The sequence below is a fragment of the Pseudorca crassidens genome, chromosome 9 (genome assembly GCF_039906515.1).
Source record: "Pseudorca crassidens isolate mPseCra1 chromosome 9, mPseCra1.hap1, whole genome shotgun sequence".
Classification (NCBI taxonomy): Eukaryota; Metazoa; Chordata; class Mammalia; order Artiodactyla; family Delphinidae; genus Pseudorca; species Pseudorca crassidens.
This window is the reverse complement of record NC_090304.1, coordinates 667,391-683,339: the sequence shown is the minus strand read 5'-3', so window position 1 is coordinate 683,339 and position 15,949 is coordinate 667,391. Positions and strand designations below refer to the sequence as shown.

General features: G+C 55.5%; 1 protein-coding gene across 15 annotated transcripts in view; it reads right to left on the bottom strand.

The window, feature by feature from the left end:
* Window positions 1-15,949, bottom strand: part of PHRF1 (PHD and ring finger domains 1) — a 28,148-nt gene that overhangs the window by 8,074 nt on the left and 4,125 nt on the right. For 7 of the 15 annotated variants that reach the window (XR_010945846.1, XR_010945845.1, XM_067747759.1 and 4 more), the window contains exons 4-9: window positions 15,825-15,923; window positions 12,182-12,396; window positions 11,128-11,211; window positions 9,403-9,521; window positions 2,923-3,092; window positions 2,260-2,386 (exon numbers count right to left, since the gene is read on the bottom strand). Coding sequence is in view for 13 of the 15 variants with exons in the window: in XM_067747759.1 (XP_067603860.1) it covers window positions 2,260-2,386; window positions 2,923-3,092; window positions 9,403-9,521; window positions 11,128-11,211; window positions 12,182-12,396; window positions 15,825-15,923 (814 nt within the window). In the remaining 2 variants the exon portion in view is untranslated. Of the gene's footprint in view, window positions 1-2,259; window positions 2,387-2,922; window positions 3,099-3,365; window positions 3,464-9,402; window positions 9,522-11,127; window positions 11,212-12,181; window positions 12,397-15,824; window positions 15,924-15,949 lie in introns of those variants that run through there. The other 8 variants (XM_067747764.1, XM_067747765.1, XM_067747766.1 and 5 more) reach the window with 7 other exon arrangements.

Below are 15,949 nucleotides of genomic sequence, written 5' to 3'. Positions count from 1 at the left end.
TGGCTCGAGATGCAAGTAAACTATTTTTTAAATTCCATCACAATTTGTGACACAATTAGAACTTTCAACACCGACCAGCCATTCCACCGTGCTGCGCGATTATTGCTCATCTCCTTGGGTGTAACAACGGCCTCATTGTTAAATCAAAAGAGAGACTCCCTCTTCCAGAAACATACTGTGAGACACTCAGAGGTAAAATGAGGATCTGCTTCAAAATAACAGAGGGGGAGGGGGTGGAGAGAGACGAAGCAGCCCCAGCCAGGAGTCGCCAGGCCATGGCAAGACGGTCACAGGGTGCTGTTCCGGTCTCCCTGCGCTTCCACAGTGTGACTACGTCTGTAAAAAGTGCGAAACATTGGGCTTCTCTGGTGGTGCAGTGGTTAAGAATCTGCCTGCCAATGCAGGGGACCAGGGTTCGAGCCCTGGTCCGGGAAGATCCCACATGCCGCGGAGCAACTAAGCCTGTGCGCCACAACTACTGAGCCTGCGCTCTAGAGCCCGTGAGCCACAACTACTGAAGCCCGCGCGCCTAGAGCCCGTGCTCCGCAACAAGAGAAGCCACCGCAATGAGAAGCCTGCGCACCGCAACAAAGAGTAGCCTCCGCTCGCCACAACTAGAGAAAGCCCGCGCGCAGCAATGAAGACCCAAAGCTGCCAATAAATTAATTAAATAAATAATTTTTTTTAAAGAAGTGTAAAATATTCACGGCAAAGATGTAACAGCCAAGCGTGGGGGCCACTCGGGACAAAGGGAGAAGTGAGCCCGTCTCTCCAGGAGCTGCAGCACCTCCAGCTCTTATCCTGGGACGGGTCTGTGAAATGCAAGGGAGCAACTGCTGGGACTGAGAAGTGAGACCCTGGACATGAGAGGAGATCCAGACAGAAAATACGAGAAGCAAAACCTCTCTCATCCTGAACTTCAAGGCAGTGATCAGCGTGACCTCGGGGTACAGCTCCTGGCTCCATCCACTACACGGGGTTGCGAACCAGGACCGCCCGCCGGCGGCCCTCGGGTGTCTTCTCTGTGCTCAGCTCTTCGGGGGTGAGGGCTCTCCGGGAGCACATATGCGCTCGGCACCTGGCGGGGCCACGCAGGGCAGCGGAACCTGACACACACATGCCCGCTGGGGGTGGGGAGGACGAGCGTGGGCAAGAACGCGGCGCAGCTACAACGCACACATTGCTGATGGGAGTGCAGGGGGTGAGTCAGCTCCAACACACGTTCACTGGTTGCACCAACTAGTCTACTGCTCTCTACCGACCCAGAGCAGCGGAATCACCTGCCTGCAGGAAAGATGCTCACAGCAGCTTCATTACAGAACCAACCCAAACGCCCGGCACAGGCAGGTGGACAAGCTGGGGTGGTTCGTGCCGTGGCACGTTCCTCACCAATGAACAGAAATTAACCCCAGACACCCACTACACAGGCCCCCAATCACTCTGCTGAGCAACAAACCAGAGCACACACTCAAGACCTCATGAGTGAGAACCGAGGATGGCACAGCTAGCGCCAACGACAGGACGGCAGGTGCCTGGAGGGGCTGCCTGGGGAGCGGGGGCAGCGGCTGGAAGCCTCGTCGGTCTCACCGGGAACCATATGCCCAGAGTGGGTGTGCTCATCACAGAAAACGCATGTCTCAATAATGTTGATCTTTAAAAGACCACAGACTGCAACCCGCTGAAAGAAACAGGAAACCACATCTACTGGTTTAAATGAATAGTCAAGGAGAAAAAGGAAAGCTCTTCTTTGGAGAATTCCAACCCATGAATATAAATGGAGCACAGACCCAGAAATCGCCGAGGATGTTAAACTGGGGTGAAAGCTTCTCCCCAGGCAGGGATGTCGACTACCAAAGAAAAATGGAACTTACTGGGACGAAATTACCGAGACTAACACAGAAAAGGACTAGAAAACGTGAACAGCGCCCAAACCAGCAAAGACACTGAATTAATCATTTTAGCTGTTCCCACCCAGAAAAGCCAGGCATGGGGCTTCACCTGTGTGTTGCCCAATTTAGAGAAAACATCGCGAATCTTCCACAAGGTCCTTGGGGACTCTTCCCCGATCAACTTCGGGGAGGCTCTGTCACCCTGATGCACATGCAGGGCGCTGCTGCATAAACAGCACCCTGGGGGGTTCAGAGGGAAGGACCAGACCCAGACCCCTGGGCCTGCAGGGCCTTCTGCGCGATGGTCTGCGGAAACCAGGCTACAGGAATGGCAGCCACCACTGGAAGCCAGAGACCGAGCCAGGCCTACCTGCTTTCCTCCTCCGACGGGCAGGGGCTCGCGGCCCGGGGTGCTGGTACACAGCTGTGCTCAGACCAGCGGCCACAGCTTCGATGGTCTCGTCCAGCAGAGGAGACATGAGGTACCTCGGGACGTGCTGCACAGCACGGGACGGCGCTGGTCAGGGGGGCCGGAGCCGCCTCAGGCCCCTTGAGGGAGCCCCAAGGAGCCCCCTGAGCCCCCGGGAGGCTAGATGCCTCAGCCTGGCAGCAGCAGACATCAGGCAGGCTGCTGGGGGCTCCCCAAGGGCCCAGTGGGAAGTGGGGTCTGGGAAGGCCTCCCGAGGAGCAGGCCGGGCAAGGATGCAGAACAAGGAGGGCTTGCGGGCCTCAGAGTGGAGGGCGGAGGTGCCAGGAGGGACTGTGGGCATCTGTGGTGGGGTCCCGGGACCACATTCCCCATGAAGTCCTCTCAGCTCCTCTCAGTTCAGTACTACGGCCTTGGCAGGTGACAGCTGCAAGGCAGGGGACCCCCGGCAGCTTCCACGATGCACCCACGGGCCGGGCCACCGACCACTGGCCGGACCCGACTGTCCAGCACCCCCAGGGCCAGTTCTCCACTGCTGCCGCCGCCTCAGGCCCACTTGGCTTTGTTCCCTGCACATGGCCAGGATGCGAGGCCACCAGCACCCACCTGGATCCTCCTGGCTGTGGAGATCCGGTTCCGGTTCACCGTCGCTCGGACCCTCTCGCTCTGCCGTGTCCTGGCGATGGCCCGGGTCCTCCCTGCGTGTGGCTGAAGCCGGCTGGTGGTGGGCACTACGTCGGCCAAGAGCAGGGAAACCTCCTCCTCGCTCACGGGACCTGCGTCTTGGAAGAAAACACCCTGGGCTGACGTGCACTCCGCTGAGCCCTGGCCCTGGTAGGAGGACTCTGGGAAACGGGGCACAGGGGGTGTCTCCCTGGAGCTTGGGCTCCTAGACCCCCATCAGCCAACCCCCTGTCTCCAGCCCGTGCCCCGCCCAAAGAGTGCAACCGAAAGCCGCCCCTGCTGGAGAGCCGGACGCGATCTCCCTGGGATGAGGGGCCGGCCCCACAGGAAGGGTCCGGACCACCTGAGGGGGGGCAGTGTGTTACCCGCAGCAGGGGCGGCCCCGGGGGCAGCACATTCCGGACAGAACCACTCGTCCACTGGCACCTCCTGGAGAGGGGGGTCCAAACACTCCATGTGGTACCTAGGAAACGAGACGGTGTCCCCAGCCTCACTGTCCCAGCCAAGCGAGCCCTATGACAGGTCTCCTGACAACACACCCTGCTGTGATCTCGTGGCCCCCCAATCCACGTGTGGAAGCCCTAACCCCGCAACGTGACGGCACCTGGAGACGGCCTGTGGGGGTGATGAAGGTTAAGTGAAGTCATGAGGGCGGGGCCCTGACCAACACAGCGCCCCCTCCCCGACCGTGAGCTCTGCCAGGACTGACTTGGATGCCCCCACCCGAGGCCAAGGGGGAGTCCGCCTGCTCAGAGGGCCTGCGCGCTTGGAGCTGCAGACACCTGTCTTCTCACTCTCCCACCGGCATTCTGGGTGGACGGACCCCCACCGCAGGCTTCTGGGCATCTCTGCCCTCCAAGGGGACCCTGACGGCCGCCAAACTCTCCCCAGGGGACGTACCATCTGGAGGGACAGAGCTAAGAGAGCGGCAGCTGGACCCTGACGGCGGCGGGGTGGCAGCCACCATCCTGGGAGGCCAGTCTCCGAGGAACTAACACCCCGCACGGCAGCGCCACCCAACAGCGTCTGCTCTTCAGTTGCTGGAGGAGCCACCGCTGGCGTGGGCCGCCGGTGCCGGAACCCTCCAAACTCCATCCCAGTGTCCGAGATGGCACCGAGCCAGGCCAGGTGGAAACCAGCGCCGAGCCCACACTGAACACCCGAGCCCAGGCTGGACTCGGCTTTGAAACCCAGAACAGCCCCATGATCGCCCAGTAGGACCGGCCTGCAGCGCTCACTTGAGCACAAGGATGACCTCCTCCCACTGGGAGAGCCACAGCCATGCGGCACAGAGAGGTCCTCCCTCGAGAATAAATACCGCTACATAAAACACAAATGGGGGAACTCCATGGAGGTCCAGTGGTTAGGACTTGGCAATTTCACTGCCAGGGTCCGGGTTCAATCCCTGGTCGGGGAACTAAGATCCCAAAAGCCACGAAGCACGGCCAAAAACAAAACCAAGGCAAAACCCCCCACAGGGCTTCCCTGGTGGCGCAGTGGTTGAGAGTCTGCCTGCCGATGCGGGGGACAGGGGTTCGTGCCCCGGTCTGGGAAGATCCCACATGCCGCGGATCGGCTGGGCCCGTGAGCCATGGCCGCTGGGCCTGCGCGTCCGGAGCCTGTGCTCCGCAGCGGGAGGGGCCACAGCAGTGAGAGGCCCGCGTACGGGGAAAAAAAAAAAAAAAAAAAAAACCCACAAATAATCTGTACCTTGCTTCATATACCAGTGAAAGAACCTGGCATATTCATGTATCTATGGACAGGCTTGTGAGTTACTCATTTAAAAATGAGTAACAGGGCTTCCCAGGTGGCACAGTGGTTAAGAATCCGCCTGCCAATGCAGGGGACACAGGTTCGAGCCCTGGTCTGGGAAGATCCCACATGCTGCAGAGCAACTAAGCCCGTGCGCCACAACTGCTGAGCCTGCGCCCTAGAGCCCGCGAGCCACAACTACTGAAGCCTGTACTCTAGAGCCCGTGCTCCGCAACAAGAGAAGCCACCGCAATGAGAAGCCCGCACACTGCAACAAAGAGTAGCCCCCACTCGCCGCAACTAGAGAAAATCCACGCGCAGCAACCAAGACCCAACACAGCCAAAAATAAAAACAAATAAATAAATTTATATTAAAAAAAATTTCAGTTGCAGCTCCCATTATTAAAGAAAAATGAGTAACAGTGATCTTAGACTTGTAGACTTGTGACTTTAGTTGAAAGACTTAACTGTAAGAAAATTTAGCTAAGGGCAAATATTAGCAGTGAGGATATTCAGAAGCATACGAATCACTATATTTTTTATCAGTTTTAATGTTTTAGGTCTATCACAATTTTTATGTACTTGTCTTATCTGTTAAATTCAAGCACATAAAAAAACAAATAAGTTTATAAATATACTTTACAACAAAAAATATTTTTGCAGAAGTTGCAAAAATCCCCGAGTCACTGTTAAAACTACTAAAATTGGGGCTTCCCTGGTGGCGCAGTGGTTGAGAGTCCGCCTGCTGATGCAGGGGACACAGGTTTGTGCCCCAGCCCAGGAAGATCCCACATGCCGTGGAGCGGCTGGGCCTGTGAGCCATGGCCGCTGAGCCTGTGCGTCTGGAGCCTGTGCTCCGCAATGGGAGAGGCCACAACAGTGAGAGGCCCGCGTACTGCAAAAACAAACAAACAAACAAAACACTACTAAAATTGAAACAATTTTTTTTTTGGCCACACCACGCGGCATGTGGGATCTTAGATCCCTGACTAGGGATTGAACCTGACCCCCTGCACTGGAAATGTGGAGTCTTAACCAATGGACCACCAGGGAACTCCCTGAAACAGAACCTGATATAAAGAATTAACATAATCAAGGATTGTAGGCTCAGACAAGGCAATCCCAAGAAAGAACTGAGCTGGAGGTATCACCCTCCCTGACTTCAGACTATGCTACAAAGCTACCGTAATCAAAACAGTACAATACTGGCTCAAAAACATACACACAGAAAAATGAAACAGAAAAGAGAGCCCAGAAATAAACCTACACTTACATGGTCAATTAATCTACAACAGAGGAGGCAAGAATATACAATTGAAGAAAGACAGTCTCTCCAATAAGTGGTGCTGGGAAAGCTGGACAGCTTCATGTAAAACAATGAAATTAGGATACTTTCTCACACTATATACAACAATAAACTCAAAATGGATTAAAGACCTAAACGTAAGACTGGAAACTATAAAACTCCTAAAAGAAAACAATAACAAAACACTCTTTGACATAAGTCACAGCAATATTTTGGGGGATCTGTCTCTCAAAGCAAAGGAAATAAAAGCAAAAATAAACAAATGGGACCTAATTAAACTTTAAATCTTAACTTTTGCACAGCAAAGGAAACACTGACAAAACGAAAAGACTTCCTGAATGGAAGAAAATATTTGCAAACTACATGACCAACAAGGGATCAACATCCAAAATATATCAACAGCTCATACAACTCAATATCAAAAAAAGTGATTAAAACATGGGCAAAAGACCGCAGACATTTTTCCAAAGAAGACATACAGATGGCCAAAAGGCACATGAAAAGATGTTCAACATTGCTAATCATCAGAGAAATGCAAATCAAAACCACAATGAGACAACACATCACACCTGTCTGAATGGTTTTCGTCAAAAAGGCCACAAATAGGGCTTCCCTGGTGGCGCAGTGGTTGAGGGTCCGCCTGCCGATGCAGGGGACACGGGTTTGTGCCCCGGTCCAGGAAGGTCCCACATGCCACAGAGCAGCTAGGCCCGTGAGCCATGGCAGCTGAGCCTGCGTGTCCGGAGCCTGTGCTCCGCAACAAGAGAGGCCACAACAGTGAGAGGCCTGCGTACCGCAAAAAAAAAAAAAAGACCACAAATAACAAATGTTGGTGAGGATGTGCAGAAAAGGGAGCTCTCTTGCACTGTTGGTGGGACTGTAAATTGGTGCAGCTGCCACGGAGAGCAGTATGGAGGTTCCTGAAGAAACTAAAAATAGAACTACCATATGATCCAGCACTTCCACTCCTGGGTACTTAACTAAAGAAAATGAAAACACTAATTCAAAAAGATACATGCACTCCAGTGTTCACAGCATTATTCACAAAAGCCAAGATATGGAAGTAACCCAAGTGCCCATGAACAGACAAATGGATAAAGAAGATGTGGTGTACACAAACACACACCCTCAGCCATAAAAAAGACTGCAATTCTGCCATTTGCAAAAACATGAATGGACCTGGAGAGTGTTACACTTAGTGAAATAAGTCAAAAGAGAAAAACAAATACTCTACGTTATCGCTTATATGTGTAACGTAGAAATGAAACAAACCACCGTATATAATAAAACAGAAACAGACTCAAATATAGAGAACAAAGTAGTGGTTAACAGTCAGTAGAGGGGAGTCGGGGAGCAAGACAGGGGTATGGGTGGGATTAAGAGATACAAGCTACTCTGTATATAACAAAGTACAAGAATACACTGCACAGCACAGAGAAGTAGAGCCAATATTTTATAATAACTTTAAATAGAGCATAACTGATAAAAATTTTGAATCACTGTGTTGTACACCTGAAACTAATATAACTCTATAAACCAATTATACCTCAATTTAAAAAAAAATGCATGCTATGTTTCAATTTTGTTATGAACCTAAAATTGCTCTGAAAGATAAAATCTATTAAAAAAAAAAAAGGACTGTAGGCTCCATTTAAAAGCTTAAGGGTGTGTGGGGGCTTCCCTGGTGGCACAGTGGTTGAGAATCTGCCTGCCAATGCAGGGGACAGGGGTTCGAGCCCTGGTCTGGGAGGATCCCACATGCCGCGGAGCAACTAGGCCCGTGAGCCGCAACTACTGAGCCTGCGCGTCTGGAGCCTTGTTGCTCCGCAACAAGAGAGGCCGCGATAGTGAGAGGCCCGCGTACCGTGATGAAGAGTGGCCCCCACTCACCGCAACTAGAGAAAGCCCTCGCACAGAAACGAAGACCCAACACAGCCAAAAATAAATAAATAAATATTAAAAGAAAAAAAAAAAAACGCTTAAGGGGGGAACTCCCTGGCAGTCCAGTAGTTAGGACTCGGTGCTTTCACTGCTGAGGGCCCGGGTTCAATCCCTGGTCAGGAAACTAAGATCCCACAAGCCATGCAGCAAGGCAAAAAGGAAAAGAAAAAAAAGGGATAAAAGCTTAAGAGAAAATCCAGGCTTTGTGAGTGAAAGCGCCAACAGCCTCATCCAGGGCTCCCCAGCGTCCTCAAGGCCACTGGAAGGCACACAAGCTCGTCTGGCACAGGGAACCCAGGCCAAGAAGGCAAGGCTGGTGACGAGGGCCAGGCCAGGCCAAGGGGTGTGGCGGCCAGTACCAGGCCTCTCCTTCCCACCACGTGTGGGCTCTCAGGCAGCATCCAGCTGTCCCAGGCCCCTCCTTCTCAGGCCCCGAGCAGCCACCATCACTGGGGAAAAGGGTGCAGTCTGCGTGTGAGCAGCGTTCTGAATGCTGCCACCCCCGTGGCCCCACTCGGTCATGGAGTGTGACAGCAAGAGCCGTGAGCTGGACACACGGGTCTGCAGGACACCCAAGGCTCTGCTTCTGCCCTCTAGCCCCAGACCGACAACAGGCTAGAGGGGACCCGCTCAGACATGGCCAACTTCCGGGACTCCAAAGGGGCAAGGAGCAGCAAGGTCAGGCAACCGTGTCACCAAACACGGATGCAGGCTGAGACTGGTGAGAAAGGAGGGAGGAACGCATTGCATTCTCAGCTGTGTGAGCACCGAGGGCGGGGCTCGGAGGAAGGTGGGAGATGCTGCCAGGCCCGGGGAGTGTGACCTGCTGTCTCAGTGCAGGGAGGTGGCAGGTAGTGGGCCCCGGTGGGCAGCCCAGGAAGTGTCTGCATTGGGACAAGCACAGGCCCCACAGGCGCCCGTCCTCCAGGGCTTGTGCTGCTCCAGCACAAGGAAAGGGCCTGACGAGAAGCAGGGGACCCAATGGTGTTGCAGAATGACAATGAAAGGGGCTCCACGGACACAGGGGTGGCTGGCAGCCTGGCTGGAAGCGCGTCCCACTGTCCTGCCGTGTGAAGCTGCCCCGGCCCCTGGCCTCGCACAAAGTGTGGGTCCCGCTCGTGTCCGCCCCCGGCCCAGCCAGCCCACGCCCCCATTTCTTGCCTCTCCCCCTCGTCCTGAGATACTAGGTACATCTCTGCAAGCGGCCTCAGGATATCGTCTGGAAACAGGTGGAGGATATAAACAACGATGGGGGGGGACGAAGCATGCGGAGCCCAGGACGCAGCAGACGACCCTCGAGGGGCAGGTGGCGCTGAGCACAAGCACAGCTGGGCAGGTCTCTCTAGCGGGTCAACAAGACCAGCTCTGAGCCGAGCTCAGGGCACCCAACGGGAGGGGCTCACCCAGCGTCGCAGCCGTCGCAGAGCAGCAGACGGTCCTCCCGGTCGCTCCTGCCGCACACCCCACAGAAGGTCGGGTCTTCATCCTCATCCTCCCCAAGCCTGGCGCTCTCCACTGGGATCTGGGGACAGGACAGCGTGCTCAGCACATGGCAAGAGGGACCCAAATCCCAGAGCCGTTTATATCACGGTTTGCAATGGACCCAGAGCAGATTCACACGGGCTCCATGGGCCCAGAGCTTCTGAATTAACAAGCACCAGTGACTTTTATGTTTTCTAACCATCTCAGGGTAGTTAGCCCTGAGAAAAAAAACGATTCAACAGAAAAAGTCTGACCCACGGAAGGGCTCCAGAGCGGAGTGGCAGGTGAGACAGCCAAACATGAGGGCTACGTTGCACGGACCACGCGGGTGGAGAACAGGGAAGCGCCGGGCTCTCGTCCCCCAAGAACTGTCCCAGGACCAAGCAAAGCACAGAAACGTGACTGCCAAATGACACTCAAACATGTGCTGCCCCACGACGATCACAGCTACTCCTCATCGCTGCCGCCAGCCCGAGCCACCTCAACAGGCTGCCTCGGTCTCCTGCCCATGAGTCCCACTGAGAAACAGCCTCTGCAGCTCACTTCCCCACGGGTGACTCGCCTGAGCCACACTCTCTGCCTTTGTTCCTGCACCAGCCAGGGACTCGGGACCCTCCCGCGGCCTCCTGGACTCTGTGCTGGGTCTGAGCCGCTCTCGGATCTCCTCCAATTGGACCTGCTGGCGTGTAAGTGGGCCCTTCACCCACCTCCCCTTCCCACACAGGAGGCGCTCGGGGCCAAGGACTCAAGAGGCAGGCACTCAAGGAAACAGAGCTTGCCTGCGGGGAAAATGCCGGCGCTCCCCAGAGACCTCGGGCAGAAGAGCAAAGCGCCCGGGGCAGGCCACAGGAGGCTCCACCAGCAGGACGGGACGGGAGCTGCCGGCCCCGACCAAGACTCCAGGAGAAGTCTGCTCACCCAGAGCCGGAGTCCTCACACATCCCTGGCTCCGCAAATAAAAAGGCACATCTGCGGCTATAAGACTCGCTGCGAAGATGTAAGGCAAATCTCTACGAGTCTTTCTTTTTCTTCTTTTTGGCAGAGCCGTGTGGCTTGCAGGAACTTCCCCGACCAAGGACTGAACCCAGGCCATGGCAGTGAAAGCGAGGAAGCCTAACCACTAGGCCACCAGGGAACTCCCTCAACAAGTCTTTCTAATGCTGCTCCTCAACAGAAGACGACGTATGGAGGCCTCCCAGTCCCCAAACAGCAGGTGAGCAAAAGCACGCTTTTAAGAGCAAGGAAAACACCTTGTCCCCAGCCCTCATGCTCCTGCCACGCGCCTTCCCAAGTCTGGTCCCGAGAGAGCTGGCCCCCTCTCCCAGGGCTGGGGTCCACACCCTGACCTTCCCGGCCTGCTGTGGCTGCCGTGGCTCAAGAGGAGAGAAGCTCGGAGATGCAGAAAAGGCGTGTGGGAGTGGAGAGGAGGAAGTCTGGGAAACCGCTCCCATGCAGAGCCCAGGCTGGCCGGGCACACAGCACCACCTCCAGCACCGGGTTTCACGTTCATGGCCGCAAACGGCCTTTTAGTCGATTTCTAAAACACACGTAACTAATACTTCAGGAAAGCAACTTGCCTTTTGAAGGCATGTTTTCCCATGAGATGGGGACCAATGTAATACACAAAAGGGGGCGCCTACACTTACCTTCTTCAAGATTTTACCGCCAAATTGAGCTCGAATACAAATACATTTAAATATAGTTCGATCAACTGGACAGGAATTGGCATTCTGTAAGAAAGAAAAATCATACTTCAACCTTATAGAATCACTTTCACTATTAATACCATCTGAAAATAATTTCATTTAGAAGTCAAGACTTGCTTTTACATTAAAAATCTAATTTGCAGAATGCTTGTGTAGGCTAGGCTCTGTGCTAGGCGGCTGGGGATACAGCAGTGAAGAAAAGAGACAGAAATCAAATCCCTGCCACGTGGAGCGGTTCTCTTGGAGGGCCAGTCAGTGCTAAGAAGACAAGAGGAGGGCAAGGGGTGGCGGGACAGCTGGGTTACTGGCCAGCAAGCAGGGGGCAGAGGAGAAGAGGCTGGGTGCTTGAGGCAACGCCGTTACTGTCACCCTCGCTGGGTAAGGGCAGGCACAGTGCGGCGAGACCGGCCGCGTTCCCGGGGTCCGAGTTGGTGAGGGTGGGAATAGAATCAGGCAGGGCCGCTGGTCCTCGAGGACGGTGAAAGGCACGGGGCTGTGGGCCACGCGTCCTTTGACTCATTACTTCTTTGAGGTTTTTCACAAAGTTCAGAAAGTAGGGAGGGGGCAGTGCTTCTAAAGCTCACCCTGCAACACTGCACCATCTGGTGAACCCCATGTGCTTTTACTGCTAATCACACGACTCAGGCTTTCCTGGGTCTATGAGATGACCCCTCAGCATGTGAGCACCGGCCAACTCGGCCTGAGCAGGCTGCCCCTGGGCCACTAAGGATTTCTGGTCCCCGAGGGGCACCGGCCCATAAACAACCCTCCTGATCCAGCGCTCCACGAGCATATCACCCCACAGTGAGCTTCACCGACCACCCCGAGGGCCTAGAGCTCGAACGAAGCAGAGATCAAGCTCGGACACCACCTGGGGCTCCAACTCCTGTTATAGAGCAGAGACCCAGACCCTTGAGAGGCCGGCCAGAGGCTGGGTCACACACACACAGAGGCTAGCCCGAAGGGAGGAAGTGCCCGAAGAGAAGCCACGCACCTTGGACCACTCCACGATGCAATCGAGGCAGAAGTAGTGGGCACAGTTCTCGGGTGTCCCCACAGCCTGGTCCCTGAAAGCATTAAGACAGATCGGGCAGCTCTCCGAATCATCATCAGAGTTAAATGCACCGCTGGCTTCCAGCGCCCCCCGAGTAGCCGCTGCTGCTGCTAACGTGTCCACGTCGTCGCCGTCTTCTTCGGAATCCTCGGAACCTTGACAAAGAGGCAATGTTACAAGTCCACAAACCGGAGTACAGGAGGCATGCAGGCCGCAGCCGCACTCGGGTGAGCAGGGTCCCGAATCCCACACACGAGGGACAGACCCGCTCCTGCGGCCCCACCAGGACAGATGTCACTGGGCATTTTAACCCGAAGCTGCTTCCAAGCTCAGGGGACACCAGCCCCACCCCCCCAACTTGGAGCCGAATCAGAACCCTCACGAGGCAGGCAGCCTCCCGGGGCCAGCCCGCCTCTCGGCTCAGTGCAGTGGCCTCCAGAGGGCGCCACGTGCCGTCAACACCCTTCTCAAAACAGTGTCAGTGAGCCACGGCCCTCAGGAAAGGCCTCTCCTACAGGTCTTTCATTTTTCTTGCTTCAGGGATTAGAGGGCATAAATTCCTAACCCAGCAAGCTGGCCACAACAGTCCTGATCAATTTCTGAAAGTTTCTGAAGCTGGGGTTAGGCCAGCAGAAAAGGAAGGAGACACTTTCAGTTCACCAAGGCAGAGTCAACAGGTGCATTAGTTTTCTCTCCCCACTGAACTCCACTGAAATAACGCTACTTCACGTGGACAGGAGAAGCAGGCTAGGGGTGTGGCAGGCAGGGTTCTTACACACCCCCGAGACCCTGCTGTCTCAAGGCAAAGGGAAACTAGAACATAACCAAATGAGCTCTTTAAAAGTAGTTTTCTCTGGCTGGTTGTAGAACGTTGCGGCCTATCCACTGAGGGGTGACTCCCAGGAGCTGAGTGACAACGGCCTCCCCTGGCAGCCGGCCAGAGACAGGACTGGAGCCCCATGCCCGCAGGGATCTGAAATCTGCTGACAAGCCGTGACCTTGGGGAGCACCCTGAGCCTCAGACGGGAACGGCAGCCCTGTGACCCCTTGATGTCAGTCGGGTGAGAACCAAGCAGAGGACCAGCCACCGGTGTCTGGACTACAGACCCATGGAACCACTGAGCACGCGGTTCTCAGCTGCTGTGTTCATGACAATCTGTTACAAACCAAGAGAAAACTAACAAAACTGGTGTCCACAAAATTTTGGAGAATGACTTTGCTCAGCTTCCTGCTTGGCTAAGGGCGTGGAGGCTGGAGGATCTGGTTCTTCCTCCGGAATTCCAGAAGGCTCAGGAACTGAAGGGAAGGCAGAGAGCTGGCCATCTGAGGGCCACCTGACCCCTCCGCGGTGTCCCACCCACGGAGGACGCCTTTGAAGTGCCTGAGGGGCAGCGACCACCAACGGAGAGGCAGCTAAAGACACAGGCAGGTGCCAAGACCCTGGGCCACCCGCCTCCCCACCCCGTCTCAGGGGCGGCCGGACCAGGCCCCAACCAGACGAAGGACCAGGCCAAAGGAGGTGCAGACATGGGTGCCAGCCCGGCGTGGCAGCTGGCAGCACAGCACGCCTGGGAACCCAGTGCAGGTGAGGGCACGGCTCACACGAGGAGGGCAGGACCACACTGGAAAGAGCTGGGAGCAACTGAGATGAGGCCGAGTAGGGAGGGGCTGCGAGCTGAGCAGACCAGGACGCATGTGCACCGCCTGGAGAGCGGGCTGAGGCAGCGGGTCAGAGTCCCAAGTCCTCATGTTTCGTCCTAAGACTTGAACAGATAATACCTATCTAAAGTTGAAAACTGAGCAAACAGCGACACAAACAAATGACTTTCAGGAATCAACACTAGCACAGGAAAAGCAAAAAGATGAGTAGAAAGAGCTGCGGAAAGAAGGGGGACGTGGCAGATACCAGGCCCGTAAGGATGCAGGTAACTCCCTTTGAAGACACTACGTCTGAGATCTCTTAAATTCTCACCAGCCAGAGATACGCTCCTTGCCTGTGAGTTTCACTGACCGGCGCGGAAAACTAGGGGTGTCTGGTGGAGTCTTACTGCCCATCAGCTATGGCCGTAGCCTCCAGGTGCCTGCCCGCCACTGGGCTCTACGCCAGCTGTCCCTGCACGGCACTCCCCACCAGCCCATGTCCCCCATTACCCGGCTAACCCTCCTGCCCTTCAGATCACAGCTTAGATGTGTCTTTCTGGAAGCTTCTCCTCACCAGCCCAGGCCCACAGGGGCTGAGGCCTCCCCATTCCCATGATGTCCCCATAAACACATTCTTGGCATCTATCACCTGACCTAACTGCTCCTTTACACCGTTGTCTCTGCTGCTAGGCAGTTAGCTCGGGCAGAGAGCCCCGGCTGGGCTCCCGCCTGCCCTCCAGCCTGCAGCCCCCGTCCTCTGGCCTCCAGTAGAGCCTCAAACCTCTGCTCGAGGGATGAAGTGACAAAGACCTGATGTCCTCTGCCTCCAGCCTGGTCAAGGCCACATGCCTGTGCCCAAGCCCCAAGCCCATCTGCAGAAACAAGCGAAGAGCCACAACGTGACCTGCAAACTCAGCACAGAACTTCACGTGCCTGCACAGAAGTCAAAATCTAACTCTGGAAGAATATGTCACCAACACACGCGCGGTAGCAAACTCACACTGATGTGCTGTGTCAGTGCTCTTCCTTCACAAGCACTGTCCCACACGTGAGGGGTTACCTTTCTGAAACATTCTAAGTTCATAAACACAGGAGTCCAAGGACTGTGATAAAAAGACTAGGCAGATGCTTCAGGACCACACACGTCCTGAGTGGACGGCTGTTGTCAGAAGGAAAAGAGCCGTAAGTCAAGCTTCCAAAGCCCGGTGCCACATGGGGAGGGGGCTGAGCGCACCTCCCTCTGAGGGGCTGGGACAAGGCAGTCCAGCCTGGGGACCCCACAGGACATGTACCAGCCAGGATGCCCGGGAAGGCCAGGGAAGGAGGTGCCGTGAGGTCCTCAGGCGGCACTATCTCCCCGTGCAGGAGTTCAGAGGCACAAACGTCAAGTGATGTAAACATCCTGGGAATTTCTTAATAAAGTCATTCCGTGCATTTGCCAGTTCTCTCAGGGGTTCCATCAACAGCGAGAGAAGGAGCCACAGGAGGCACCGCCATCCTGCCCAGGTGGTCCCTGGGGTCAGGTGGCTCCCTGGTCAGGTGGTCCTAGGTCCCGGCAAACCTCGGCTCATGCTACCCCTGCCCTGCAGCAGGGGCTGGGGGCCTGCTCTGCCCGCAGGTCCAGTCCTGCGTTCTCCCTGGCAACGCCCTTCGCACTGCTCCCTGTTCTCAGGCATTTTAACCTCCTGCCGCCACCAAGGAAGACACCTACCCACTGTGCCATCAGCCCAACTACATCAATGCGAGCCAGCTTCCCAGCTGAAGACGAGACCCACTGCAGGGGACTGCCAGACTGCTGTGCTAGGGAGTTTCACCCCCAGTGTTCACAGCCCCAGGTGGCCAGCGCGGTTAAGACAGCAACTTCAACAAGGCCGTTTTATAACAGCAATCCCTGTCACGAGAGAGGGGACACGCGGGGCCGCTCGAACGTCAGCGTTCTCACCAGATCCGTCTTCCAGGTGCCCCTCCTCGTCGTCGCCATCACTGTGCTCAGTGCACGTGTCGTCCTCAGAGCCCCCACTGTGGGCATCACTGCTGTCTTCTAGATGGACAGGTAAACACAGGCCC